Raw genomic sequence first — 26754 nt, 5'->3', positions numbered from 1 at the left:
CTCGAAGGCCCCATCGCCCCGCGTGGCCACACCCGAGCACCGCGGGGAGGACACGCCGACACAGGCGCTTGCCGGGCCGCGCGCAGAGACCAGCAACGGCACGAGGCTGCTGCACCGTCTCCGACAAGGTGAACCCAGAGAAGACCAGCGTGAGGACGACATCCTGCACGCTCACCACACCCTAAGGCAGGCTCGGCACAGCGCGGACGCCGCCCGTACGGAAGGGAACAGAACCACACTTGCAAGCCAGCGTTTTGACCGCCGATGAGAGCGTCAGCGGTGGGGGGGGTGGCTCGCACAGATGCCTCCTCAGGAGTTCCCTGGACACTGCTCATGTCCAGAAGGTCCAGCTAACCACACAGGCTTCCCTGATCCTGGGCACACTTCCTCACATGCTTGAGGGGCACCCAAGGGAGGGGCAAACCTGTGAGCAAAGGATGATGACCCTGGTGACTGCCTCTGTAAAGCCCAGAACTCGACACTGTGCCCACCTCGGACCTCTAGAGCGACGGTGCTCCCTGGGAAGAGCATGGAGATTCTAATCTCCGAAGTCCGCACTAGAGAGGACCCAGCTTTGGAGAAAGAGGCCTAAAGTGGCCCGTGTGCTGAGCAGGGGACCGGGAGTTAGGAAGCGGGACAGATGCAGTCCTCACCCTCCAGGAACTCAGAGGCTGGAAGACACAGCCACAGGGTAGCACAGTAAGCCCAAAGCCTGAGCAGCTCAGCAAGGGGGTCCTGCCCCAAGCCTGGCTAGGGAGCCGCAGAAAGTCCTCTCTCAGAGGGCGTATTTAGGAGAGAGCTACAGAGTAGGTCAGGTGACGGAGGGGCAGGAGGAACCCTCCAGTGTTGGAGGTGGAGGTGCGAGCGCCCACAGGCGAGTTCAGCAAACAAACCAGGAAGCCGGAGGCCTGTGTCGGTAAGGGCGCCGACACGCCAGTGCTCACGCCCGCAGGGCAGGGTTCTAAGAGTTTCCTATGTATCCGCTCACTGAAGTCTCCACCCCCACATGCGGTAGAGCCGTTAGACCCCATTTGGGATCTGGGGAAAGGAAGGCCCGCAGCCGCTACAGTGATTCGCCTCGTCATAGCTGTGAAGTGGAAGAGCTACAACCCGAAACCTGGGGGTACAGTGCAGGGACACCCACTGGCTTACCCAGTGCATGTCCCGGGAAGTGCAGCCAGCGTGGCCGGCCTCCGGTTCAAGAGACCCCAGGGTGGACTGTGGGGCCAGAGATCAGAGCTGGCACCTTCTCACCCTAACAAGAGCGTAGCCTGGTTTGTTCCGGGGATGAGGGGATCCCACACGGGACCAGAAACGACGCTGCTGTGGCCTTGCGAGGTGAAGGCCAGAGGCGAGATCGGAAGACGGGCTTGTTAAGGGAGCATGGACCCAGTTCACGAGGCCCCTCCTCGAGGACAGGTACACTGACCCAGTCCCGGCAAACAGCTCACCAGAGCAGAAGCCATTAGGATTACAGCACAGCCGCCCCACACAGCCCTGAAAAGAATGTAACTGAGAGACTTTAAAGAAATTTTTTTAAAACATTTTATTTTTTTAAAGATTTTATTAATTTATTTGACAGACAGAGATCACAAGCAGGCAGAGAGACAGGCATAGAGAGAGAGGGGGGAAGCAGGCTCCCCGCTGAGCAGAGAGCCCAATGCGGGTCTTGATCCCAGGACCCTGAGATCAGGACCTGGGCCTAAGGCAGAGAGGCTCAACCCGCTGAGCCACCCAGGTGCCCCTAAAAAGAGATTTTTAAAAAATGCTCACGGTGTAAAGTTAGGGCTGAGGCAGAATACAGAACGGATTCAAACACGGATGAAAACCTGGGAAGAACTGTACTGTGTACTGGTGGCTAAAACAAACAGGAACCTCACAGATGGAATTGTGACAAGTCTTTGCTTGCAGGCTGCTTATGGCCATGGCACAGGCAATGCCCGCACAGGTCAGGTCACAGGAGCGCAGAGGAAGGTGGGCGGGGCATCAAGGACCTGGCTCCTCCCACCCTCCTGGCCTCTCAGCTCCGGCGTGCCCCCTCCCCTCAAGAACCCCTGCTACCCCAGTTCCTAGGAGCCCATGTGCACCTACATGCGGCTACAGTCTGGGCGCAGAGAACCCCCGCTACCCCTGCTCCTAGGAGCCCATGTGCACCTACATGCGGCTACAGTCTGGGCGCAGAGTGGTCTTCTGTGTACTTTCCATCACAGAGGCCAGGTCTTCCCCAGGAGCAAGCCAGTGGCAGGAGACTGTCCCCAGCGCCTCTGTGCAGCATGGCTGGGTGAGCCCGCAGCTGACATTCGGGGGGCGGGGGCGGCAGGGAAAGGAAGCAGGGAGGCCCTTGGTGCGAACCAACAAGGAGATCCGCTGCCCCCCCCACCATGAAACCTCCCTTAGTGCTCTGGTCCCTGAGCTCCCATTCCTTCCTTCGTGCCTTTTGTATCTGTCCTCCGCGCCGCACGTGTGATTGTCTACGACACACGGTCTTCCCCAACACAGCTCCTTGAGGACAGGTCCGCGTCTTTATGGTTCTAGCACCAATCCACTGCAGGCCCGACACAGAAATGCGCAAGGAGCATTTGCTGAACCGACCTCCAGTTTCATTTCTTTGTTGAACGGGCTGGACTGAAACATGCTGTGTGCCCCGTGGGCCCACACGCTTCCCCGCACCGGGGGAACCAGACGACAAGCGCCCCCCAGCTGGGAGACGACCCGTCAGTCCACCTCCGTAGGTAGCTTCCTTGAACCACAGCGAACAGAGAAATGTGCAAATCTGACTTTGTGAAAATGTTACATTAATCTCCATTCACTTGAATATAATGTATCATTGCTGATATTAATAATTTTAGCTCCAGAAATTGTACCAGCCTCCCAAAGAAAGAGTCCTTGACCCAAAATATCAGAGGATATTAAACTGAGAAATGATCTACTGATGCAAATCATTAAGTCTATTTGCATTTGCTTACTGAACCCTGTCACGGAAATTAAACTGCGTGCGGTGGGGAGCGGGCCGGCTGCGCATGGTTAGGACGAGACATCTTGGTGGATCCGAGCTCTATGTCATTAATTTTCCCACTTTCCCTCATTAACAAGTAAAATGTTTTTACTGCTTGAAAAGTTTTAATAAATAGAAAAAAGCAGAGCAGCTGACATACTTTTTAATGTAATATACAAGGGCTTTTAATATTTTTACATACATTAATAAAAAAGCTAGGGAAAGCGCTAAGAGGTTCTATACGTGCGGAAACGCTGAAAGAGTAGTCTTCTGGGAGACCACAAGGCCTTCCGGTTTCTGCGTCCGCCCTGCGTCCTCCCCTGGACGGCAGCAGCGAGCCCCTCGCCCTCCACCAGCAGCCCCCGAGTGCCGGGGGTCATGGCCAAGGCAGTCCACCCACGGGGGGCCATGCCTCTCCCAACTAACCAGGAGGCTTGCTGAGGACTCCGAGCTCTTCACAAGGAGGAAACTGCCTCGGGGACGTAGTGTGGGCCAAGCTCCTTGGCAGCGCAGAGCCACAGCCCCCGCCACTCGCGGGGATGAGCCCCCAGCGGGCGCAGGAGGGCGCACCCTGGTTCTCCCACCCCCCACCTCTCCCCTGTGCAAGGGACTGCGCTGCCTTCCTCACAGCCTCCACCTATGGGACCCTGTGGGCTCGGGGGGCTCCTGCACACCAGCAAGCACAGCACACGGAGGGGGCAGGGGCGGCGAGCGAGGCCATACCTGAGGGTCTTACAGCAACACTGGGCCCACCACCACTGCTGGGTGGCCTAGCCGGGCCCCAAGCTCCTGAAGGGTGTGGGCCTGTGTCCTGCAGCCAAACCCACCCTGGAGAGGAGGACCACCAGGCACAAACCGGCTTCTTGGTGAGGGGACGGAGAAGCCCACCCAAAGCCCCCGCAAAGTTTACGTGGCCAGCAGCCCAGGGCACGGTGAGTCCCACGGCCAAGGCCCACTTCTTGCAGGGGGAGCCCACTCGTCCTCCAGGAGCTGCCCCGGACACACACCAAGCTGATCAGTCTGTGGCTCCACTGGCTACACACTGGCCTTTCGCTCCTGACGTGCTGACCCACCGAGAGGTCCTTCAAGCACTTGGCAACTTTTTGATACAAAAGAAGTTGCTCGTTGTTTCTCCTTATCCTGACTTCATGACCGTAAAACAGAATACCGCCCGCCCCCCCCCCCCCCGATAGAACTAGAAGCACCACTTCAACAAAGTGCTCGGACTCCAAGCCAGGGCTGAGAGCACGTAGGCTGCCCGTGCTCTGTGGTTCAGAGAGCAGCTCCTCCTCGAGACGGACAGACCGACAGAGGGCTCCCGGGAGGAGCACAGGCTGGGCTTGCAGGCAGGCAGGGGCAGAGCTCCCTCTGGGTCCTCTAAGGCACATTAATATATCGGCTACAGGTGTTCTGGGCCTCATTTGATATTTTGGTTTTTTTAATCGCTGAACCCAATGTCAGCCCATTACAGATGGAAAGAGAAGCATCAGTTCCAGGGCAGAGTGTCTCACAACCTCATAGAGACTTAAAGTCTGTGTGCAATAATGGTGCTGGAAACTGTGCAGAAGTCAAAAAGTTCTAGGTGGATCCGGTGTGCCCTTGGATTGCCGGCATGGGGGCTCTCGAAGCAGCAGCAGGGGCCCGGGGCCCGCCATCCCTCGGGGCTGCAGCCGGCAGGGCACCTCGCCGCCTCATGCGTCCTTCTGCCCTTACCTGGTAAGCCTCCTCCACCTCCTCGGCGTCCAGGGCCATCACAGAGGACGGTGACTGGACACGTGCTGGATGGCTGACCCAGCACCCTTTCCACGCCCTCATTTCTCTGCCTCATTCGGGCTGTTTCTGTGGGCCCGAGTCCTGTTTTTAACCAGTATGTACCCACAGTTGCAGAAAACTTTACACTTCTTCAAAGTCCCCCACCTTCTCAGCACAACGTGGCCATGCTGGGTCTGCAGCCCCCCTGCTCCCGAGGGGGAGCCCCCACCCCATGGCCCGAGGGAGCCCTGCAGCCCACCTGCCCTCCCAGCCCAGGCAGCTTCATTAGATGTCCGTCGGGGGACAAGGTCTCCAGACACGTGGCTCTGGGCCGGGGGGAAGCTAGCACCTCTGGGTACTGAGCGGTGTGCGGTCACAAGGACAGAAGGCAGAACAGCACGTGCCCAGCCTGGGGTCAGAGGAGACGGACACACAGAGTCCCGGTCTGGAAGCCCTTCGGGAGCGGAGGGCGCGCTGCAAGCGCACTTCATGCCCCCGAGCCAGACGCCGCCGAGGTGCATCAAACGGTACACTTCACGGGCTCTTTGACCCCAGAAGGGTATATTTGGGTCAAAACCCACTGATGGTGACACAGGCACGAAAGGGGACTTCCTCCCCTTCCCCAGCTGGGGCCCGTGACTCCGTGGTCATCGGAGGCGAGCCGCCCGCCCAGCCCTGCTTCAATCTGGACGAAATGACAATCCTCTCTAGTTTATACCTCTGCTGCTGCGTATCAGGGAAATAAACTGAAAACAGATTTTAAAAAGAAGATCATACATATTTTAGTTCTGTCAATTCCAACAATCCCCATAGTGCCTTAGGCTGAAGTGAGCAACCGTCCTTCAAAACGGACCTCTCCTCGGGGCTTCCGGCAGCGGCCGTCAGTCTTTTTAACACAACACCAAAGTCATACTTTGACAAAAAAGTTATCATCTCTAGACTGCTTAACCAGCAAAATGGTTCAAGTTTGCAAACACAGAACTTTTCACGCAAGCAAACTAATTTCCTTAGACCCCATTTGTCAAAAAGTAAAAAGAGAAAAAAAATGTTAACATGTCTTCTGCTGAAGTCACTTAAATGGTTTCATAATAATAAATGCAAAAAGCGACCCCTGCTTCAGAAGATGTTATTGCTTCTATTTTAAATTCAGGAATTCCAGGTATCCTGAACATGCCTTTGGCCTTCAGGTATTAGGGCTAAAAACACAACTATGAAGTCATCTACTTTCTCTCCAGAAAGCACTCTACAGTGGACAGTGCTAGGTCAACAGCGCATCATCCGCTGGGCAGGAAAAACCTTGCACCCCACGAAGGGATCCCCGGAGCCGAGCTGATGGAGGGAAGGCGGGCTGGGAAGAACTGAGCGAGACGGGCGAGGGGCACCAGCAGCAACCAGACAGAGGACACTGAGACGTCCGCACGCTGACGTGATGAACACACATTTATTTTTTCAACAGGTTTTGCCAATAAAGGAATCCTAAGAAAAAGTCAACCAGCGACAATTTCCTCTTTTTTAAAACAGAACCGTTCTGGCAAATATAAGGGGGAGCAACATACTTGGCCACACAGCCTTCTGTGGCCCCTGCATGGAGACACCACTTCTGCGGCCGCCCTGCCCCTTGGCAGCGCTGCGTGTTCTCGGGGGGACCCCTGCGGCCCTACACAAAAGCTCTGACTGCGCCCAGGCCAGCCCTTCACCAGCCTCGTTGCTTCCTGCATTTGCCCTCTGTGGCTGTCCGTCCGCCCTGGCACTGCCACGACCAGTCAGCAGCTCTCCCTCAGAGACCCGTAGGAGGGACCCGAAAGCCTTGGAAAGCTCTGAGAGCACCTCAGGACCCCACTGCCAGCAGCAAGGGCAGGGCATTCCCAGATACGAGCTGCTCCAGGGCAAGTTCTTTGCTCCTTCGCACAGCACCCACCAAGGAGAGAGGCTGCTGGGTGCCAGGCTGCCTCTAAGTCCTCCCCCGAGAGCAGGTGTGGTTCCCTCGCCAGGCAGCACGGCGGCCCAGGCGCGGCATCTAACTCCTGGATTTCGGTTTGTTAGAAGAGTAACAGGGATAGCCTGGACGCTGCCCAAAGTCCCTTAGAGTTCTGCCCATCTCTGGGTTTAGAAAATTCCCAGAGTAACCTACAGAGAAACATTCAGAATGTATTAATGCCTATCTGTCAGAATCCTAACCATTTTCCTGGGGAAACCTTTATTACTATTTGGTGGAAATAGCATGTATTCAATTCCTTGAAAAGGATTTTATGCCTATATGCAAACTGATGGAAGCCAACATACAGAACCTTGCTGAGCCAAGCGGAGAAAGACAGGATGGGCACAGGAGCAAAAACCTCCACCAAGCTTCCCTGTTTTTCTGACCAGGCAGAGCAGGAGTGGTAGAATATTCCCACAAGACTACCTGCTCACGTGAGGTTTAACTGGTCCGAGCAAGTAATGCCGTCACACCGCACAGTGCCAGCCCCCATCGGTGCACCATGTCCAGGCTGGACCCCTGTGTCTACCCACTATCACCTCCCGAAACGCAAAGGAAAGGGCGGGTCACGGGGGCGAGCCTGGCCCCTCTCTCTGGTCCCCGCGCCAGCTGTCCCAGCCCTAGCTCTGCACACGCCCCACGGCCGCCTGGAGTTGCTGTGAGCAGGACCAGCAGACAACAGGAGGCTCCCAGCACCACTTGTGGGGAGAAAGGTGTCAGTCTCAAAATATTATTTTCAATAAAAGTTGTTTACCTAGAGAAGATTTAAACGCACCGGGAACTTTGAAGGAAATAAGCGGCCAGTTCTTTTTAATAAAAGCAGTGCTCAGTTACACAATCACTCTTCCTAACACAGCCTTGAACTGGGTGAAATAAAGATCAGAAACTAGGCGCTTTTCCAGATGATTTTTAGGAAAGAAAAAAAACTATGTGCAGGAGGAGACGTGAGGTATCTTGTAACTCAGAAGAGCAACCTCCCCCTACATCTAGGGGCACTTTGAGAAGAAGCAATGTTAAAGCAAAACAGAAGCCTCCAGAATCCACTCACACGTACGCGGGCGCACACACGCACACACGCTACGCAAGCACACGGTCCACAGACGGTTCTCTGCTCCGCAGACGAGCGGGGTAAAGAAAGCCGGCGGCCGCACCCTGTCCTCCCAGCCTGACAGACCTGCACACTTGCTCGGGTTCCACTTGTTGCGTTTGTAAACACCCGGCAGGGAACTGGCTCCAAGGTGCACGTTCTCCCCCGGGAACCCCTCGCCCAGCAGCTGCGCCCAATTCGGCCGCCTCAGAACGAGGCCTGCGGCCTCCCACGCTCCACCCGGCTGTGCGCCAGCCCCACGCGACGGCGGTCCCGGGTGTGGACCTCTGCGCGGAGCCGGACGCCTGCTCCGCCGGCTCCAAGTCCCCCAAGTGCCGAGCGCTCGAGTCCCAGCATCACGTGACGGGAGCTGCGGAGACACGTCTATGTCTCACCTGTGCTGACCCACGATGTCCAGGAGGCCAGCTTTCCAGAAGGCACAGAAAGAGCAGCTTTAAGAGCAACATGGATTCCAGCCGGAATGACCACCGTGGAGAACTCTGATCCCCGCCGGGCACGTGCGCTCGGCCAGTGAGCGGCAAAGGCTGAACGCCAGCCCGGGGCCGCGCTCCTCCGGGCGCCTGCAGGTGCCTCTCCCAGCGCGCACGCCCCTGTATTTAGAAGAGGATCCGCTAGTGCACGTACGCGGATCAGAAAGAAGACCAAAGAGGGATGTGGCACGGAAAGGCCTCCCAGACAAGGGTTTCTGGGAAACAGTGACACTAGAGAAAACCTGGTCTGAGCCAGGACGCAGAACAGCAGGACGCCAGGACTCTGCAGAGGAAGAGGAGCTGCTGCCACAGCGTGGCCCCATCGACAAGGAACCAGAAGAGACGCCCCCAACAGAAGAGGGCCGCAGGGCTCTCAGAGGAGATGAACGCATCTCCGGCGAACTCTCTCTTCCCCCTGCCCACCCCTCTCTCCAACGATTAATCTAGAACGTGGGAGAGTTGACATGAAGGCCAATCCACGGTGGTTCTGTCCCTGCTGGGAGACCCCCATGGATCACAGAGACACGGGACAGCCACCGTTGGGTTCACTTCTGCCCGAAGCCATTTCTGCGCCCGACACGTCCGGAGCCAGGTGAGCAGGCCTCTCCAAACGTCGAAGCTGGAGAGGAGTCAGGTGCGGCATGTGGGCTCAGAAGCCCAAGGCACCAAGGCATGTGCATTTCACAGCCTGAAAACTTGTCCCCCCACCACCTGGGTCTGCCACAGAGGGGACAGATGCCCCAGAGCAACTGCAACAACACCCAATGACCTCCAGCCCCCATGCTCCGCGTTCTGCCACGCTCTTACCCCCACCCGATCCGATGCCAGGCCTGACTGGCTCGATCCTCAAACGACGCGCCAGCCTGCACGGTCCTACTCCGCTATACTGCCAGCACCCTGGGCTCAGGCCCACATCACCCCTTAATCATTTCAAGAGCCTCAGATGCTCACACCCGCCCCTGTGGAGGGACACGGCACTGCAGCCACGGTCTCCCCAGGCTGGTCTCCTGTGCTGGCCTGCGGCTCCATACAGGCTGGGCTGTCCCACTGGCTTCTGCATAGCCCCAGGGCAGGTCCCCAGTGCACAGGGCCTGTCTGGCAGGCACACCCACATTTTGGGAAACAGTGAACAAATGAGTGACTTAAGAACACCGACTGATTTAGGATTATCAGAAAAAGATCTACTTCCATCACTTGATATTGAAACTGGAAATAAAAATTCTGAATGAATCTGACACAAGACAATGCTTCAGTTCAAAAATTAAACTCATTTAACCTTGAACTCAATTTAAATTCTGAAGTGATCAGAATGCAAGAACTATCTTGTACAGTAGTATCAAGGAGCTGATCTAATTACTGATACAATTTAAAGGAAATAAATTTAACCAAGTCTATTTTGAGAGTTTACAGCTTCAATAGCATGAACACATTCAAAACAAAAGTTGAGAATTATTGACTAGTTGCACGTGGCTTACATAGCAGAAAATACTAAAGCTATACAAGCAGTACAAATCCTGGAAATCAAAATCTAAACGCAAACTAGGAGAAATAGAGGCCAAAGTTCTTCGCTACCTGCAGCCGTGTGTTTACAAAGCGGTGGGCAGTCAGAAGGTGGACGCTGGCGCGGAGGGAGGGGCCGAGTCGCAGCGAGCCGTGTTCCTGCAGGGCCGCTGCTCTGGGCCGGTTGGAGGGCACACCCCCTCGGGGCAGCTGCTGGAGCGTTCGCCCTCCTGAGCACACTTGTTCGGACAGACCATGGCAGTTTGATCCCCACGACAGTAACTGTGGAGCCTGCATTTCCAAATGAAAGCAGAACATTCCAGTCTCTACAAGAGGCCCCCGTTCTGGATTACTTATGCTGAGAGAAAAGGCCTTGGGGTCTCTACCATTCAGCAGAGGGGCAGGAGGGCCACCAGGAAAAGCCAGACAGCTCCCACAGCCATGGCTGTGCAGGGTCATGTTGGGGGCGGGGGGTTGGAGAGTGGTCCCGAGTGCTCCCTGGACACCCTGCACCACTACTTCCCACAGCTGCGCCGGGGCTGACCACCTTGCCCGAAGCCCAAAGCAGCAGGTGTGCTCACCGGGTCCCAGACTGTCTCAAGTCCCCACTCACCCAATGCCGCTCCTGGGGTCCCGATGTGTTCTGGAAGAGGATTCCAGAGGCACATGCAAGTGGCCTTCGAGAGGTTAGAACGTGGTCATAAACCCCCGTGTTCTTCTCAGGGGACCTTACTGGACCTCCTTCCTCCCATCTGAACAGGCCTCTGAATGGCTTCTCCAGGCCACAGCCAACCAGCAGCAGGAAGAGGGGATGGCTGTGGACTGCGGTCAGCAAGGAGGTCCACAAGCTGGCCTCACGACTCAGGGCAGGAGAGAGACAAGCCAGACTCAGAAGGGGCCCGCTGTGTCCAGGCCTGTCCATCCGCATCAGAGACCGTGGCAGAAGGCCGTGGAGCACGGACACCACGGACCCAGCCCTTTCCATCAGGAATGCCCCCATCAGACCCCAGGTCCTGGGTGGGACCACACACGAGCACCGTTGCAACCCGCCGAGCCCCGGGGTGGGCCCCTCCTTCCGGTGAGAGCTGCTGCTTGGGCTGGGGGAGCCCGAGGACTGGAGTCCGAGATGAGCTCCCCGCTACAGCTCAAGCAAACCCCAGCACGGGCCACAGTGGCCCAGGCCCTACCCTCGCCCAGCGGCAGCGAATTCCACTGGACAGCATGCCAGGGTGAGGCCGGTGAGGGCCACACTGCACCACCAGCCACCTGTCCTCAGGGAAAAGGGGAAGGCCTTCCACGGCAGCAGAAAGGGGACGAGAGTGCAGCTTCTCTGGGAAAGCCGCCATCGTTGCAAGAGCAGAGGTGCAGCCCAAGGCCCCTGAAACGGCAGCTGCTCTCAGAGCAGAGGACGGCGGCGGCGTGAACCCGGCACCCTTCCCTGAGGTCGGCCGGCTCGCTGCTCCTCCTCTCACGCGTGCTTACAGTCCGAACGTCACACGCTGCCCGAGCAAACCCTCTGCTGGGACAGTCTGGTTCATACTTTGAAGCCACATATTTGTAACTCATTCAACGGTTCTCTTCTTCCAAGAAGATCCCGGAGGGCTTAAAATTAAATGGGCCAGCCTGCTTCTTACCCACGGACACAGGCATGCAAGTTTCAGCCACTTCTGTCTCCCTGCAACCCTTTAAAACAACTGACAGGAATAAAACGTACATGGCTCTTAGATGGGTCCAGACGAAGATTCTACATCCCAGCGACACCTGCTCGTGTCTTGCCGACAGCCTGCCTCTGCCCTCTGCCCTGAGCCAGGGAAGAACAAAACTGTGAAACAGGATCTCACAGAAATGAGGAAACAGACCAAACTCCTGAAGCCATGCACTGCTTTTCTCTTTTCTAGATCAGAAACCAGAGAAGTTCACAACAAAATGGGGCACCACGTCTATGTAGTCGTGCGGTCTGGTCCGCGGTGTGGCAGCTGCAAGGCCTTCAGAGAAGGAGCTTCTTATCCCCCCCAGCTCTCTGCAGGGTCACAAAGCCACAAAGGGAACCTACGCTGTGAACTCAAAAGTCCCGGCGGCAAGGACCACAGTCTGTCACTCCACCCCCATTCCGACACCCTGGCTTTATTGGAAGGTATGGCCGTGGCCCGTGTTTCCCTCATGGACATAGAGAACTGTGGCCTCAGTGCCGCCCAGACAACTCTGCAAGCCCCAGGAGCAAACCCGGGGACCCTGGGGAGGACAGAATTCTTCACGGGAATTGCAGATGAAAAGAACGGCCCTGGCTTCCAGTCTGGTCTTTGTAGCCATCAGTCGGAACACAAGACCACCACCTCGGTGTGCGCCACCGAGAACCCACGTCTGGGGACTCCATCCCTGTGCACCGTGGACTGGCTTCCCCTCCAAGCCGGATACTGGCGAGGGGCGTCTTCAGCTCAGACACAGGCCTCAGATCTGCAGCTGGACAGCTGCGTGGCGCAAGAACGAGGCCGCCCGCACTCCCCAGCGCATTCAAGGGCTTGCGTTTAAAAAAGACGGTTTCTCGTTAGCCGAAGAGCTTGGCAGGTGCTCCCTCCCCTCACAGAGCCCTGTGTATGGGACTCAGGAGACTCCTTAAGGAGCACACACGCAAGCACACACGACACACACTGGAGTCAGGCCCGCGAAGAGCAGGGGGACAGCCGGGTGTGCCACGGGCAGTAGCTACGGCGTGTTTCTGGAGGTTCCCTTTACCTCCTCTCCCAGGGCTTCTCCTGAGGACAGTCTCTCCTCCTCCGGGAAAGACCGTAAGCAGGTGCTGCCTGTGTCTGCACTGACTTCCCAGTCTGTCGGGGATGGGCGCAGGGAATTCCCAGGAAGGTTCTCAGGATGTGCGGAGCCTCAGAGCTCCCCCAGCCAGGAGCAGTGGGCAGCCCGGCAGGGGATCACTGGGCAGGAGCGAGGCAGGCCCGGCCCGAGTCGGCATCACTGAAAACACGGACACGATGAACCCGAGAGCAACGAATCCATGCAGAAGCCCATCGCCACCCGCTGGAACGGAGGACACACTGGGGACGTCACGCGTCCGACCTCCCCTCAGGAAGGCCTCAGAGGCAGCCTACCTGCACACTTTCAATGGAGCAAAAATGGACAGAGCACCCAGTGGGGCAGATGCGCCCTCCTAGACAGAGACCCCACGGTCACATCTGCACGCCCCAGAGCTGCCGGGCCCTCGCCCGTGAACCTGGTGAGAGGAGGCGCTGGCCGGCCCTCCAGAGCCTTGAAGGACGGTCAGGCTCCTGCCCAGGCTCCACTCAGAGCTGGTGAGGGCAGGATGCCAGGAATGCTGCGGAGTCTTTCTGCTAGAAAGCAGTAAGCAGCCTGCATGCAGTAAGTTCTCAAAATACAAAACATTTTTACTATTGCTCAGTTTGGTCGGATGATATAAGCTTTTTTCAATATTGCATTCCCGCATTTTTTCTAAAAAGATTTACATGAGGGGAAAACAACAACCCAGGAGAGATCCTTCACTCAGGGAAGGCCAAGGTACGTGCAGCTCTGGCGTCCCGCCCCCGACCCCCTCACCATCCCTCCGCCAGCACGAGCGCAGCAGTGCTGGACAGGCCTTCTTCCAGGAAAACAGTGGAATCCCCTTTATGGAAAGCCATGCAAGCCTCCAAATAACATTAGAAAACTCCATTCTATATCTCATTAGACGTTACAGGGAATGATGGGGTCAAAGCTTTGTAGCCACACGGCGATGGTATTGGGGAGACATCGGTCAAGTTCTTGCAAAAGCAAGTCAGTTACTCTTGAACAAGATGGTTGTTGATGGAAACATGATACTGGCAAGAAGTTATAAAGCTGAGATTGTACTAATTCCCAAATAGATATCCTCCATTCAAATATTTCTAGGGAGGAAAAGGTGAGTAATGTAACCTATACAAAAACAACCAATGATCCATGTGCAAAGCCCCATGAACAGGTCGGGAGACTGATGTGCGCAACAGGAATCCTACCGGGTACGGAAGTCCAAGTGAGATGCAACTGCAGACAGACATCAGTGGCCAACTTCCATTTTAGCTACTGAACACAGCAGTATGTCTGCAGGACATAAAGACCCCAGTACTCACAAGCACTCTAGAAGGAGGAGGAGAACAGGATCCCAGAGCCATTAGGATACTCAGCTCACAATCCCTTTGGACACTGTCCATCAGCAGAGCTGGAGAACACGGCCCGGGGGGCATACAGGGCTCTACCTGCAGAAAGCCACGCTGGGAGCTCCCCTCAGGAGGGCAAGGGCAGCACCTAATTCTACTAGACAAAAGGAACTCGAATCAGAAGTCTTTCTGTGAGAGGAACGTGGAGGGCATCACAGGGGTTCCTGCACGACCTGAGGAAGAAGTCCTACTGGCCCTACACCTGAGTGCCAAAGCCATCCGGACACACAGCACAAAAAAGGTACAAACATCCATCTTGAACGTAAACACAGAAGTATTAAAATAAATTGAAGGTAGTTCTACGGGGCTGGCAGGGGAGGGTGGGAGTGAGCACGAATTAGGTGACGTTAGTCCAGCCGCTCGAGACTAGTCTGACCGTGTCTAAGGAAAAAAGAACGATGGTGACACTCGCATAAAAATCATGTGACAAAATCCAACAGATCAAGGAAGTATTCATAGTCTGAGAAAGGACACCTGTGAGGCCCAGAGGTGGCAGCACTCGGACTCCTGCCATGGAAACCCCCTCCGCCGTCCCCGTAACTGGGACAAGGGAAGGAGGTCTACTGTCACAACGTCTACTCCCCACACCCGGTTTCAGCCAGCACAAGGACAAAAATAAAAGGCATAAAGATCAAAGAGAAGTTGTCTTTAGTCACAGACTCAATTTTTTATAGCAAAAGTCCTAAGGAATCTGTAAGATAATCCCTACAATTAAGAATTCAGTAAGAGGACAGAAGATCAACACACCAAAAACCAGCAGCTTTGTAGCAGCAGTAACTAAAAAATCATTTTAAACTATGTTAAAATACCAACATATTTGGAAATCAGATTATAAAAGACATACAAGATCTCTATGCTGGAAATTAGAATACTGAAAAAGAGACAAGCCGAATGGAGATAAAGCATATTCATAAACTGGAAGGTTTTTTAAGTGATCATCCCTCTCCCAAAACAGTACAGATTCAATGAATTCCCAAACAAAATCCCAATCAGTACTGGACACCTTGATTCTTTAATAGGTAAAGTTAAAAGACATGGAAGCCAAAACAATCTTTATGGGGAAGAAACCAAATTGGAAGACTTGCTACCTTAATTCAAGATTTATCATAAAGCTACGCAACCAAATGCCCATGGTTCTGTTGTAGAACAGATGAGGAGGTCACTTGAACTACACACAACATCAGGACATACAGGACCCACACATGTATAGTCAACATTTTTTTTTCTTTAAAGATTTTATTTATTTATTTATTTGACAGAGAGAAATCACAAGTAGATGGAGAGGCAGGCAGAGAGAGAGGGAAGCAGGCTCCCCACTGAGCAGAGAGCCCGATGCAGGACTCAATCCCAGGACCCTGAGATCATGACCTGAGCCGAAGGCAGCGGCTTAACCCACTGAGCCACCCAGGCACCCCTATAGTCAACATTTTTGACAAATGTACAAAGGGGATTTGGTGAATTTTTTTTTCCTCCAACAAAGGAAAACTAACCCTAGAGAAAAAATACCTCACAATAAGGGCATTCAAGGTGATGGGTCATATATCTAAACATAAAAGCCAGACTTATCAAATTTTAGAAGAATTTATAGGAAAATATTTGTAAAGTTACAGTGGGCAAATCTTAAAGACAAAAAAAGGCTAAGAACATTAAGTTGTACTTACTCAAAGTTAGGAACTTCCCAACAAAAGAGGACGTTAGAACAAAAACAAGCATCCAACTGTGAAATACACAGGACAGTACAGCGTGAGGAGGACTCCTAATCAGAACGAGCGCGGGCAGAAGACGCACGCAGAGCCCACGCAAGGAAAACGCAGGAGTGGTCAAGAAGGTGGGCAGAGGAAGTCCCGAGGAAGGCTCAGATTAGAACAATGAGAACATCTCACGCCCGCTAGAATGGCTGAAACTCTAAAAACTACCACCACCAAGTACTGGTGAGCGGGCAGAGCAAAGGAAACTCCATTTCTATTGGAATTAAACACACAGTGGTTCAATGTTGGGAAGCGTTCTGGCAGCTTTTCACGAGGCTCAACATGTGCTTGCCATGCAATCCCGCAATTCCGCATCTAGGAGTGGATTCCAGAGACGTGAAAAGGTGTCCAGAGTGGCTTGAACAAAAATTTGTTTTACCCCCCGTAGTCCCAATCTGGAAGATTCAAATGTCCATCAACAGGAGACCTGATGAACTGTGGTGCATTCCTAAACTGCCCCTCAGTAACACACCGAGCCATGGGAGACCCTTAAAACATGGTCAAGCAAGAGAATCCAAAACAGAAGAGCAGATGATAAAATTTTGTTTACAGAAACGAAATTGGTTCTTGGAACAAAGATGACCAAGACAGAAATCACAAGAGCAGATGTGAAGAGAACGTGGGACAGACCAGGAGCACAAGGGAACGGCTGGTTTAGACGCTCCAGGTCCTGGTCGAGGTCGGTGACTATTTGGCTGTACAGCTCTCAAGATGCACACAACAGTTTCCGTGAGTTCACTATGTAACGTTCACCTCCATTTTTTAAGTGATAAGGTAAGAATGGTTAATTCTCTGTTTTCATACAGAATTTTTGTTGTTTTGTATCTTTTAAATGTCCCTTGCCAGTTAGCCATAGGTGTAAAACAGACTGATCGCTCCTAAAAACCACTTCCCACCTCTCCCTTACACACACAATCCCTCATTCTGGCCAACATGTGACCACCTCCCATGCCGCTCAGCTGGGTATGGCCCCATGAGAGGAGGAGGTGAGAGGCTCCTTCCAGAAAGGGAGGTGGGGGTCTCCTTTCCTTCTCCTCTGCCTGGAGTGGGGGAGCACAGCAGCTCGCGCCCCAGACAGTGGCCCAGGGCACCAGGACAAACACCACAACCTGGGGATGCCGAGCAAAGCTGGAGGCAACCAAGGGAGCCCGGCTCCGGGGCTGATGTACAAGCACGTCTTCACGACAGAGATGGGCTGTGTGTTCCTGATGCCAGGAGGAGAGCTCCACAGCTGCACCTAATCCCGACTCAGAAAGCAGAAACGCAAAATTAAGCCTCATCTTTGTTCTGTTCTCATCATTCATAATGGGCATTGAACTAGAAGTCTAGGTTTTATTTTCTTCCCCAAATTCACTTCAAGGGATTTTTTTTTTTCTTAAAGCATAAAAGCTCAACAAAATTTGTGATTTATTGTGCCAGTGAATATGTAAGAGGCAAAATGACATTTCCCACGAATTATTTGGTGTCTGTGATTTTCTGAACACCACGGCCAGATGGTTTTCATAGAAAAGTGAAGAGTGTATGCGTATAGTTCAAAGGTCTGCCTGTTTTTTTGGTCTAAAAAAAAAAAACCAAAACCTATTGATTGTAACGTGCAGCTCTACAGGAAAAAATCTCGACACTGGAGGCGCAACAGGGTATTTATTACTGCGCCTGTGTTCATTATGGCGGTCTCTGACAGGGCTCCATTAAAATCAATTTTTATGTTTCTATGTATTTTCTTTATCTAATGTTGTATGGCATTGTGTTTATTAGCCGGTTAAGACAAACACGGAGCAGGAGTGGGTGGTTTCTCCCCTCTTCTGTCAGAAATAATGAGAACGGCAATTTTCATACAACAACTCACAATCGATGGAGGAAATGCTGCATTTCAGAACAAAACATTAAGGGGCGCTTTAAATTTTTATGTGGTTACAATTAAGAGAAATAGGGCGCGGACCTGTCAGGAGGGAAGCCCGCGCCCGCGGAAAGGGCGAGCCGGCACGGCGGGCCCCAGGCCTCTACCGTCCTCGCTCCCGGGCTGCGCGCCCGCGGGCGGCCCGACCTCGACCCCGGCTCTCGGGCGGGGCGCTCCCGAGTCCGCGGCTCCCAGGCCGCCGAGCAGAACTCTCCGGGCGGCCTGTCAACAGCGAAGGGGCCTGATAAAAGGCCCCGGTGCGGACCCGCCACCGCGATTCCCGGAGGGACGCCAGCACCCACCGAACGGCCGAGCCGCGCTGCGCGAGGTGCTCGGCGGCCTCCGGGCCGGGCCGCGGCGGGGGAGACCCCACGGCCCAGGGCTCTGGGCCGCGACCGCGACGCCGCGGGAGGACGCGGGGCCGCGACCCCGACCCCGACGCCGCGGGAGGACGCGGGGCCGCGACCCCGACCCCGACGCCGCGGGAGGACGCGGGGCCGCGACCCCGACCCCGACCCCGACGCCGCGGGAGGACGCGGGGCCGCGACCCCGACCATGACCCCGACGCCGCGGGAGGACGCGGGGCCGCGACCCCGACCCCGACCCCGACGCCGCGGGAGGACGCGGGGCCGCGACCCCGACCCCGACCCCGACGCCGCGGGAGGACGCGGGGCCGCGACCCCGACCCCGACGCCGACGCCGCGGGAGGACGCGGGGCCGCGACCCCGACCCCGACGCCGACGCCGCGGGAGGACGCGGGGCCGCGACCCCGACCATGACCCCGACGCCGCGGGAGGACGCGGGGCCGCGACCCCGACGCCGCGGGAGGGCCCGCCGTGGACGAGCAGCAGCGCCGCGTCCCCGCCCCCCGAGCCGATGCCCCATGGGGTGGGGGACAGCGCGGACTCACCCGGCGTCCGGCGTCTTCCGGCCGCGCAGCCGGACCTCGTGCAGACCCCGCTCACACGCCGCGATCTCGATCCTCCCCAGCGGGCTGTCCACCGCCCCGCCCCGCACGTCGCAGGCCTCGTCCATGCCGCCGGCACCTGCGAGCAAGGGACAGCGTCACGCCGGAGCCCGCGGTCCCCTCCCCGGGCGACGCGCGCCCGCTGCCGACCCGAAACCCACTCCCGGGACGGCGGCCGGGAGCCCCCGCCGAGGGTGCCCCAGACGAGGCTCGGCTCGCTGGGACAAGACGCTTCCCGGCTTCGTCCTGGCCGACACGGAGGCCGCCGGACACCCTGGAGGACGCGCACGTAAAGCCCCGGCAGCGCCAGGGGAGCTCCGAGGCGGAGGGTGGCGCAGCGCGAGCGCCTCGGACACCTGTGCGGAGGCCGTCGGGGGCGCATGCGCGCCGGAAAGAACCCCGAAGGCTGTGGACCGCGCACAGCTGACCCTTGAGCCGCGTGGGTGTGAGCGGAGTGAGCTCACTTGGGGGCTCACTTACACGTGTTCTGTGCCCTGCGATTTTCCGAAGACGTCTTCTAGCTTGGATTTTGTAAGAACACAGGATCCACCAATGATACATGAAACAGGTGTTACCGTTCGGCTGTGATCAGTAAGGTCAACAACAGGCTTTTAATAAGGTTTCTCAGGAGTCAACAGCTACATATGGAGCTCAGTGCCCCGAATCCCACATTATTCAGGGCCAGCTATGTATCTAACTTATGTTCAGAGAAATGTACCAACATAAAATCCACCCTAAGATGTATCTCACCTGTTCATTTTGGTATTAATTTTAGTGAACAGAGCAAAGGCTGAAAAGAATGAACGGGCATGGCGAGAAGCGTACAGGCATCCGACACTTGATAAAAACCACGCCAAGAGGACGGAGACCCAAGGGAGGGTTGGGGGGCGGGGGGGGGGACGACTACCTGGGCCAGTCCGTGTCCTCAGAGCTCCTCCTCTCCCCGCAACTCCTTTCCTAATCGTGCGAAAGACCCCGAGGGAGACACTCCTGCCTGGCCAGGTGATCCTACATGCCCGCACTTCCCAGCGCTCCACGCTCCCCTGCAGCCACCTGCGCTGAACTGGAACAGCTGAGGCCGGCCACATGAGCCCCCCACTGCTCCTGACCTGTAGGCGGGGCTGCTCACCTTCCGCCTCCACTTCCCGTCCTGCAGGCACCTCCCACGATCTGCCCACACTGGCAACCCTGCAAGAATGCTCTCCTCCTTGCGGCTTTACAGAGCGCCGCAGGGCGGTCCAGGGGTGCCCCTGTGCCACCAGGACTTAGCTTAAGGATCTCCTTCCCCTCACCCCACCTGTACCCTCACTCATCTGCACCCCATCAGGTTATCATTGCCAACCCCGGCTCAGATCCCAAGGCCTCATCAACTCTCACACATGGAAGGCCTTCTTCGGGGCTCTCAGGACACCTGGGCCCTTCCCAGCCATCCCCTCCCCTTACCCTGAACAACAAATCAACGGCTAATTACACGAAGGGGCTATATCAGGGTCAGCAAACTGCAGCCCATAGGCCAGACCCAGCCTCTAGTGCTTTGTAAATCAGGTTTCACTGGGACGCAGCCCACTGGCTGTGGCCAGCTTCTTGCTCCAGTGATGGACAGACGTATGGCCCCCTGGCACTTGCCCTGGACACTTTCCCCGGGCCCTCTGCACACCAGGTTGGCTGAGCCCCTCATGGTCCACGCTATTGGACCCTTTCTGCTCAGTGCCCCCAGGCCAGCTGCCCCCCCAGTAGGCAGCTCAGGTTCCCCACTCTGGGCCTGATGCCGTGGAGCCTCAGCTGTATGTCTCTTCCCTGACCGTCGAGCCGCACAATGTGGCCCAGTGTCTGCTTCACTGCAAAACCTCAGCAGACCCCACTACCCCCACCCCAGGCCCTGTTCCCATCTCTGGCCTTGCACTCGCTTCTGATGCCACATACGGACTCCCTCAGCTGTCTTCCCAGCAGCCAGGAGAGAAGTGCATTTATATCCTTTGACAATGTCAAGCAGCATTCCCTGAACCACACAGTATATACGCAGTGCCCCCAAGGTTCCATCCTGAGGCCAAGGCTCCAGAGCCACCCTGTTAAACGTCCACTTTTCTGTGGGTATTGACGGAGGTCTGAAGCAGGTTCCTCTCCACATCCCAATAAGTGGACAGGGGATTGTGATGGTCACCCGACATCACAGACACTCTGACACACTGTATGTACTCCTTGAACACCTCAACTTCCATGGATCCCCCAGTGCCTGAGGCACCCCTCTACTTGGCCACGCACAGGCAGGAAGCAGATGGCCGCCTCCCAGCAATGGCCTGTCATTTTGCGAAAGTCACCTAAACTGAGCCATGAGTGCGTTCATCTGTGGGATAAAGGATACCTAAACCGCAGGGTCAGCATGCGGGTTAGCTGGAATGTGTATCTAGACCCAGCTTCCCAGAAGGATTTGGGATTACTGTTATCCCTGTCTCATCGACATTTTAACCATATGGTCTTGACCTTTGTCACACAGAGCACTCTGCTCCCTTCCACAATAACTCACCCAATAGCACTAAAATCCTTACCATTCTTCAAAAGCAGATGGTTAACCCTTCTCCCAGCCCCCTGGGGCCCTTCGCTCATTCCTTGGAGTCAGAATCAACTGCTGTCCCCCAACCCCTCGCATCCGTGGACATTTCCCATCACCCTGAGCCACGGGCAGATGCTGGTGCAGGGAGTCTGATACCATGAGACCAGGTTCCACCAGGACAGACGCATCATATGCATGAGGAGTTTTCTACCAAATACTTGAGCTAGATGACCAGCATTTCTACCATCCAGGCCAACGGTCTGGCACAGCACTTCCCAAAGTATGTTCCAAAAGACTACTTGGAGAAAGGTTCTACGGGGAGCGAGAAGCCTGGATGTACTGAGTCCTCCCGGCAAACACACCTGTACACTTACAGTGTGTTAAAACCTCTGAGCAGGCCTGCACAGCAACCTAGCTCTCACAAACATGTTCACCATGAACCCACGGCTCCTGCCTAGGCCTCGCTCAGAAGCTGTTTCTCCACTGATCCAGGCTCAGGCGCCCTAGCTGAGGCCTCCCACCTGCAGCCCCACCTCACGCACAGCTCCTAATGACAAGCATCAGAAAGGGGTAGCAGCTAATTTAAGCACAAAAGCAATTTACTGAAAGCCTGTTCCGTTACTCACAGAACTTCTGGGAAGGTTGGAGAAACAGGCTCAGAAAACCGTAGGAACCAAGACTGGCCACAGTCCAACCACCACCAAAGTGGATCGTCAGGAAACACCTGTGGGGCGTCCAGGGCCTGCAGACACGCAGCTGGCACTGTTGCCACTGTTGCTCCTGGAAACAGGATGTCGCAGCCCCCTTCAGCTCCCTGCCGCCTGGCCCCTGTGTCACTGGTCCCCGATTCAAGGCCTAGAACGTGGGCCCAGCACTGCTGCACAGACGCAGACTGGCATGTGTCCCAGCCCAGGGGACGGAGCACTCGTGGTTCACTCTCCTCCCCAGGACTCTGTTTTCTCACCAGTGAGACAACAGTAATGGCACTGACACCCCCACCCTCCTGGGGCTGCTGTGTGGGCTTAATCGCAGAGCCCCGGGAAGACAGCGAATGGGCCGCTGGGCCAGCACGCCCGTGGGGAAGGCCCTCCTTATACACAGCGCACAGCCCACTCGCACCCCTACTGCCAGGACCGAGTGTGCAGAGGGGCTCCGAGAGAGGGGCAGGGCAGGCAGTGAAGGTGATAGAGCTCTCTCCCACCGCTACCACAGCAAGGGGCGGTTTCTGGAGAGCTCGGTCCCATGCGTTCCTCAGGGAAGAGGGCCTGGCGTGCTGCGAAGCCTCACCCCAGCGGCCAGACTCTGACCACAGGCAGGAGGGGCTGGCGGGACTTCAGAGGCTGCTGGCCTTGAACGCCATGGGGAGGCTGCAGTGGTGGGCTCCGAACCCAGGAACGCCCATGCACCCCAGGGCCTGCGTCTCTGAACCGTACAAAAGGACTCTGAAGCTGGGCCTGCCCACAGCTGTACCAACCCCAACAAGCTCCCTGCGCCCAGCAACGTGGTGCTGTCCCTGGTCTGCCTGGTCTAACCCCATGTGAAGGGCAGCCCAGCCTCAACACGGACTGGACCGCCACAGGCCACAAGAGGCCACAGGACACCTGTGTCTCTCACAGAGCAGGAGAAGCTCCATCCAAATCACGCCATCCGTCTGTAACTGGAGTAACTGGGGGGTTGAACTCTGCATTCTGAGTGAGTGGCCTTTGTCCCTCATGGTCACACCCAAGCAGCCCGTCACGGGGCTGGGTGAGGTCTAAGGCAGTACGCTCTAGAGGCTCTGTTACTGGTGAATGGAACTGAAATCAAACTCTGCGTCAGCTTCCCGAACATGAACGTTCGTTGAAGCACCTTCCCCGAGACAAAGGCCTGGTACCCGCAGCCCGCTACCCGGCTGAGACCCGGCTGGGCTGTCTTTCGCTGTTGCAGCCGGTGCCCAAGCTCAGGAGCAGAAGCGGTGCTAGTCCAGGATCATCGCCAGGACCCACTGCTGGCGGCTTCGCCAAAATAACAAAAGCAGCGATTTTAACGATGTTCTCTATTACGCCCGCCAGCAATGGAATTTGAGACGCCACAGAAACCCCCACACGCCTTCTTTTCCTACAGACATGCAGGACAGACGGCGCAGAGTCCTTCTGTGGGCGAAAGTATGAGGGTGCTGAATCAGCACAGCCCGGGCTGTCAGGGGGCCGTGTCCCCTGGCCGGACGCGCCAGGCCATCTGGCAGGGCAGGTGGGGTGTGGACGGGAAGCCCCAGGCAGAAAGGCAAGTGTGTTCCCACACAGGTATGTTGCGCATCCCAGGGGGCCTGGCGGAGGGTGGAGGAGGCTTGCAGGCTGGGTGGGGTGTCGCAGGGCAGCCAGACGACGCTTCAATAGCGGCACACGCGTCGGGGAGCCCGCGCGTCCCAACACGGGCTGGTGGGAGGGTCCGCCCGGGAGGCAACAATGCCAGACACGCGAGGGGCCGGCCAGGAGCGAGGTGGCACAAAGGAGCCGTGTGAGCACGACACCCTCGCGTGGCGACAGCCCCGCGCTCCAGAGACCAGCCCAGCGCTGGGCTCCATCCCAGGGAAGGCCCAGAGCCCGACCCTGACGTGTGAGCCAAGAAAGGAAGGCGGCCGGTGAAGACGCTCGCCGGCTGGCAGCGTGACAAGGTTCACAGGCGGCGGGTCCGGGGCCAGGCAGGCTCCCAGGGCCCCTCAGGACCAGCGGGAGGCCACGTCAGTGGGAGGGCGGCCGGCGGCGGACAGGTGAGCGGGAAAGGGTTTTGGGAGAAAATGACATCCGCAGAGACCTGGCTGGTCACAAGGACGTGAGCAGGCCCAACGACGTCCGCAGGACTGCGGCCGAGACGTGCAGGGCATGGAGGGCCCCGGGGCGGGTGCGGAGGCACGGGCAGGGCCATCGGAGGGGCTCTGTCTGCTCTGAGTCGCCTTCAGTGAACGTGAGCTCCTGTGCGAGCAGCAGGTGCTACAGGACAACTCTGGCTGAAGGGTCAGAAGTCCGCTGAGGTGTTAAGCAATAAAACAAGGGGCAGGCACCGTCTCCGTCCCCTTCCTCCTTCCCGGACAAGGCGGATGCGCCGCCTGCAGCTGCGGCAACCACGTGGGGACACAAAGGAGAGGCCGCGAGACCACTGCAGCCACAGCATCCTGCCACCTTCCTGCTCATGCGAGAAAAAGTCCTGCGTGTCGCAGGCCAGCGATTGGAGGAATTCCTGTTTTCCGGCAGCTGGAGCACCTTAACTGATCCACCGTTGACTCCCGGCACTTAGAATAGTGCCCAGAACACTGCAGGTGCTCAGAGAAGACCTGCGAAATGAAAGGGCTAACCACACAAATCATGCCATTGTGCTTGAAGTTGGGACTCAAGAGAACTCCAGGATTAACAAGAACCATGGCTGGGGGTCTGATGGCCTGAGCAGTCAAGGAAGGCTCCCCGGAGGAGGCACTGACATGAGAGACAATAGGCATTTTGGGGGGTGGGTGGGGACAGACTATGGCAAGTCTGCCCTAGCAGGGCCTGGTGCCAGAGGGAACACATGGCATTTGGGGACCCAAAGGGGGCAGCCAAGAGGGAGAGGCCCATGTTTGAGAGGGGCCTGCTGTGACAGCTCTGGGCGCATGAGGACCAAGTGCAGGGGCCAGGAGCGGGAGGGCAAGGCTAACCCCAAGGACCCTGAAGACACCCGGAGTAGGGAAAGGGCTCACTGCCCGCAGCACTGTAAGCCAATCCACGCACGGCAGGCTTACGAGCAAGCGGGCTCTCGGGCTGAGTAACGGACTCTGCCCTAGATAACAGTCTGCCCGGCTGCCTTCCCAGCCAGGCGAGTGGGGGGAATGTGTAAAACCCTGACCATCTATTACTCCAAAGCAAGTTTTCATGGCGTGCAACAGGGCTTTGGTAGAAACAGGAAAGCTCAGGCCTTTCTTCCCGAAGGGGCCAGCTGCACCTGTGGGATATACATGCTGCCCCCGGTGCCTGCAGGGCTGACTCGGAGTGGGGGCGGGGCGGGGAGCGCCACTGTCACCCTCCACCAAGCCTATGGGCACAGCGTGGGAAACCCAATGAGACCCCAGGACCTGACGGCGGCTCCCACTGCCAGTTCTTTGAGCAGTTCCCTGGAGGCCTGGTCTGGCCAGCCGTGCCCGCACGGGCAGGACAACACAGGTCGCTTTCAGGCTGCAGGACGGGCCAGACAGCAGGTTCCCCACTCTCACGAGGCCTGTGAGCTGCAGTTGGCAGTGCCACCAGGCCCTGGGGCCGGCTCCCTGTACCCTGGTTAGAGCATCCACCTAAAACCACAAGAGCGCTGACATTAATTGGTGGCAGAAAAAAATGGATTTTTCATGGCTATTTAGAGACCTCTGAAAAAATGAAATGAATTTCGTTTCATCCCCCTTTCAACATGAATGGCGTTTAATGTTCTGAATTAAGCGGTTGGCGCCAGAGGCTGGGATTTCACTGAACTCAATGCAAGAAACCCAGAGACAGAAACTGTCTTCTTTCTCCTTTTCTTGTCGTTTCCCAGGCCTGCTGTGTGGGTCTAAACACTGACTTCCAGAACCATCTCTGCAGCCCCACACCTTCCACTTTGAACCCCTTACAGTATGGCCCCGCTGTGCGAGGAAAATGCCAGAGAAAGCGCTAGAAGAGAAAAATCGCCTGCCTTCTCACACGCTGCTTGCGAACCAAGTAGGAGACATCTGCTTTTGTGAAGCACTGGCTCAAACATTTTGCCCGTGAGTGGGCACTTGGCCTGCAGGCCGGCCCCCAGGCCTTCCTGGGGCATCCCCATCCGGGGCCTTCGTGCAGGTGTGAAGTGGGAGCCCGGCTGGTGCACTGGGGAAGCCCTAGGAAAGGGGAGAGACCATGTGTGGCTACCTGGGGACACCAATAAAGCCACCATGAAATGAAACTCGTTGTGTAATCTCCCTGCTGAACAGAAAATAAGAAAAAGCAGGAGGGAAGCACCTTCTGTCCTCAGAACTCAAGATCCGCCCACCTGATGATCTGGCATGGGGAAATATTTTAATTAGAAAAAGCAGATGTGTCAAAACCCTGGAAAAGAGAAAATACTTCCAACCCATCCCCGAGAAACAAAGCTGACCGTGTGGGGCAGGAGGAGGGAATGGAAGAAAAGGAGCCCGGCCAAGCGCAGACGCAGAGGGGAGAGTGGCGGAGAGAGGCCCGCTCAGCGGCTGTGACCCGCCAGGGCACCTGCTCCACCCACAAGGGCCTCTCCAGTGCCATCCTGCTGGGGGGCATCCAACAAGACAGCCAAGTGGGGGCTCCGTTCATTATGTTCTAGGACTTGCAGAAAGGGCTGCGTTAAGGAGCGCCTGGGTGGCTCAGTGGGTTAAGCGTCTGCCTTCAGCTCAGGTCATGATCTCAGGGTCCTGGGATCGAGCCCCACATCGGGCTCTCTGCTCAGCCGGGAGCCTGCTTCCCCATCTGTCTCTACCTGCCTCTCTGCCTACTTGTGATCTCTCTGTGTCAAATAAATGAATAAAATCTTAAAAAAAAAAAAAGGCGGGGGGGGCTGCGTTAGGTAAAATGTTTTTGCCAGAGAAAATTCTGGCCCTGCCAT

The 26754-nt window shown here is 56.4% G+C and overlaps 1 protein-coding gene across 5 annotated transcripts in view; it reads right to left on the bottom strand.

Moving 5' to 3' along the window:
• The window catches only part of MGMT (O-6-methylguanine-DNA methyltransferase), a 278908-nt gene that overhangs the window by 198405 nt on the left and 53749 nt on the right, over positions 1–26754 (bottom strand). For 2 of the 5 annotated variants that reach the window (XM_032313067.1, XM_032313068.1), the window contains exon 2: positions 18558–18693. In XM_032313067.1, the coding sequence (XP_032168958.1) occupies positions 18558–18682 (125 nt within the window). In that variant the 5' untranslated portion in view covers positions 18683–18693. Of the gene's footprint in view, positions 1–18557; positions 18694–18775; positions 18949–20521; positions 20704–26754 lie in introns of those variants that run through there. The other 3 variants (XM_032313069.1, XM_032313066.1, XM_032313070.1) reach the window with 3 other exon arrangements.

This window comes from Mustela erminea, chromosome 14 (assembly GCF_009829155.1).
Source record: "Mustela erminea isolate mMusErm1 chromosome 14, mMusErm1.Pri, whole genome shotgun sequence".
Taxonomy (NCBI): domain Eukaryota; kingdom Metazoa; phylum Chordata; class Mammalia; order Carnivora; family Mustelidae; genus Mustela; species Mustela erminea.
The sequence above is the reverse complement of the archived record's forward strand: the minus strand, read 5'-3'. Positions and strand labels throughout refer to the sequence as shown.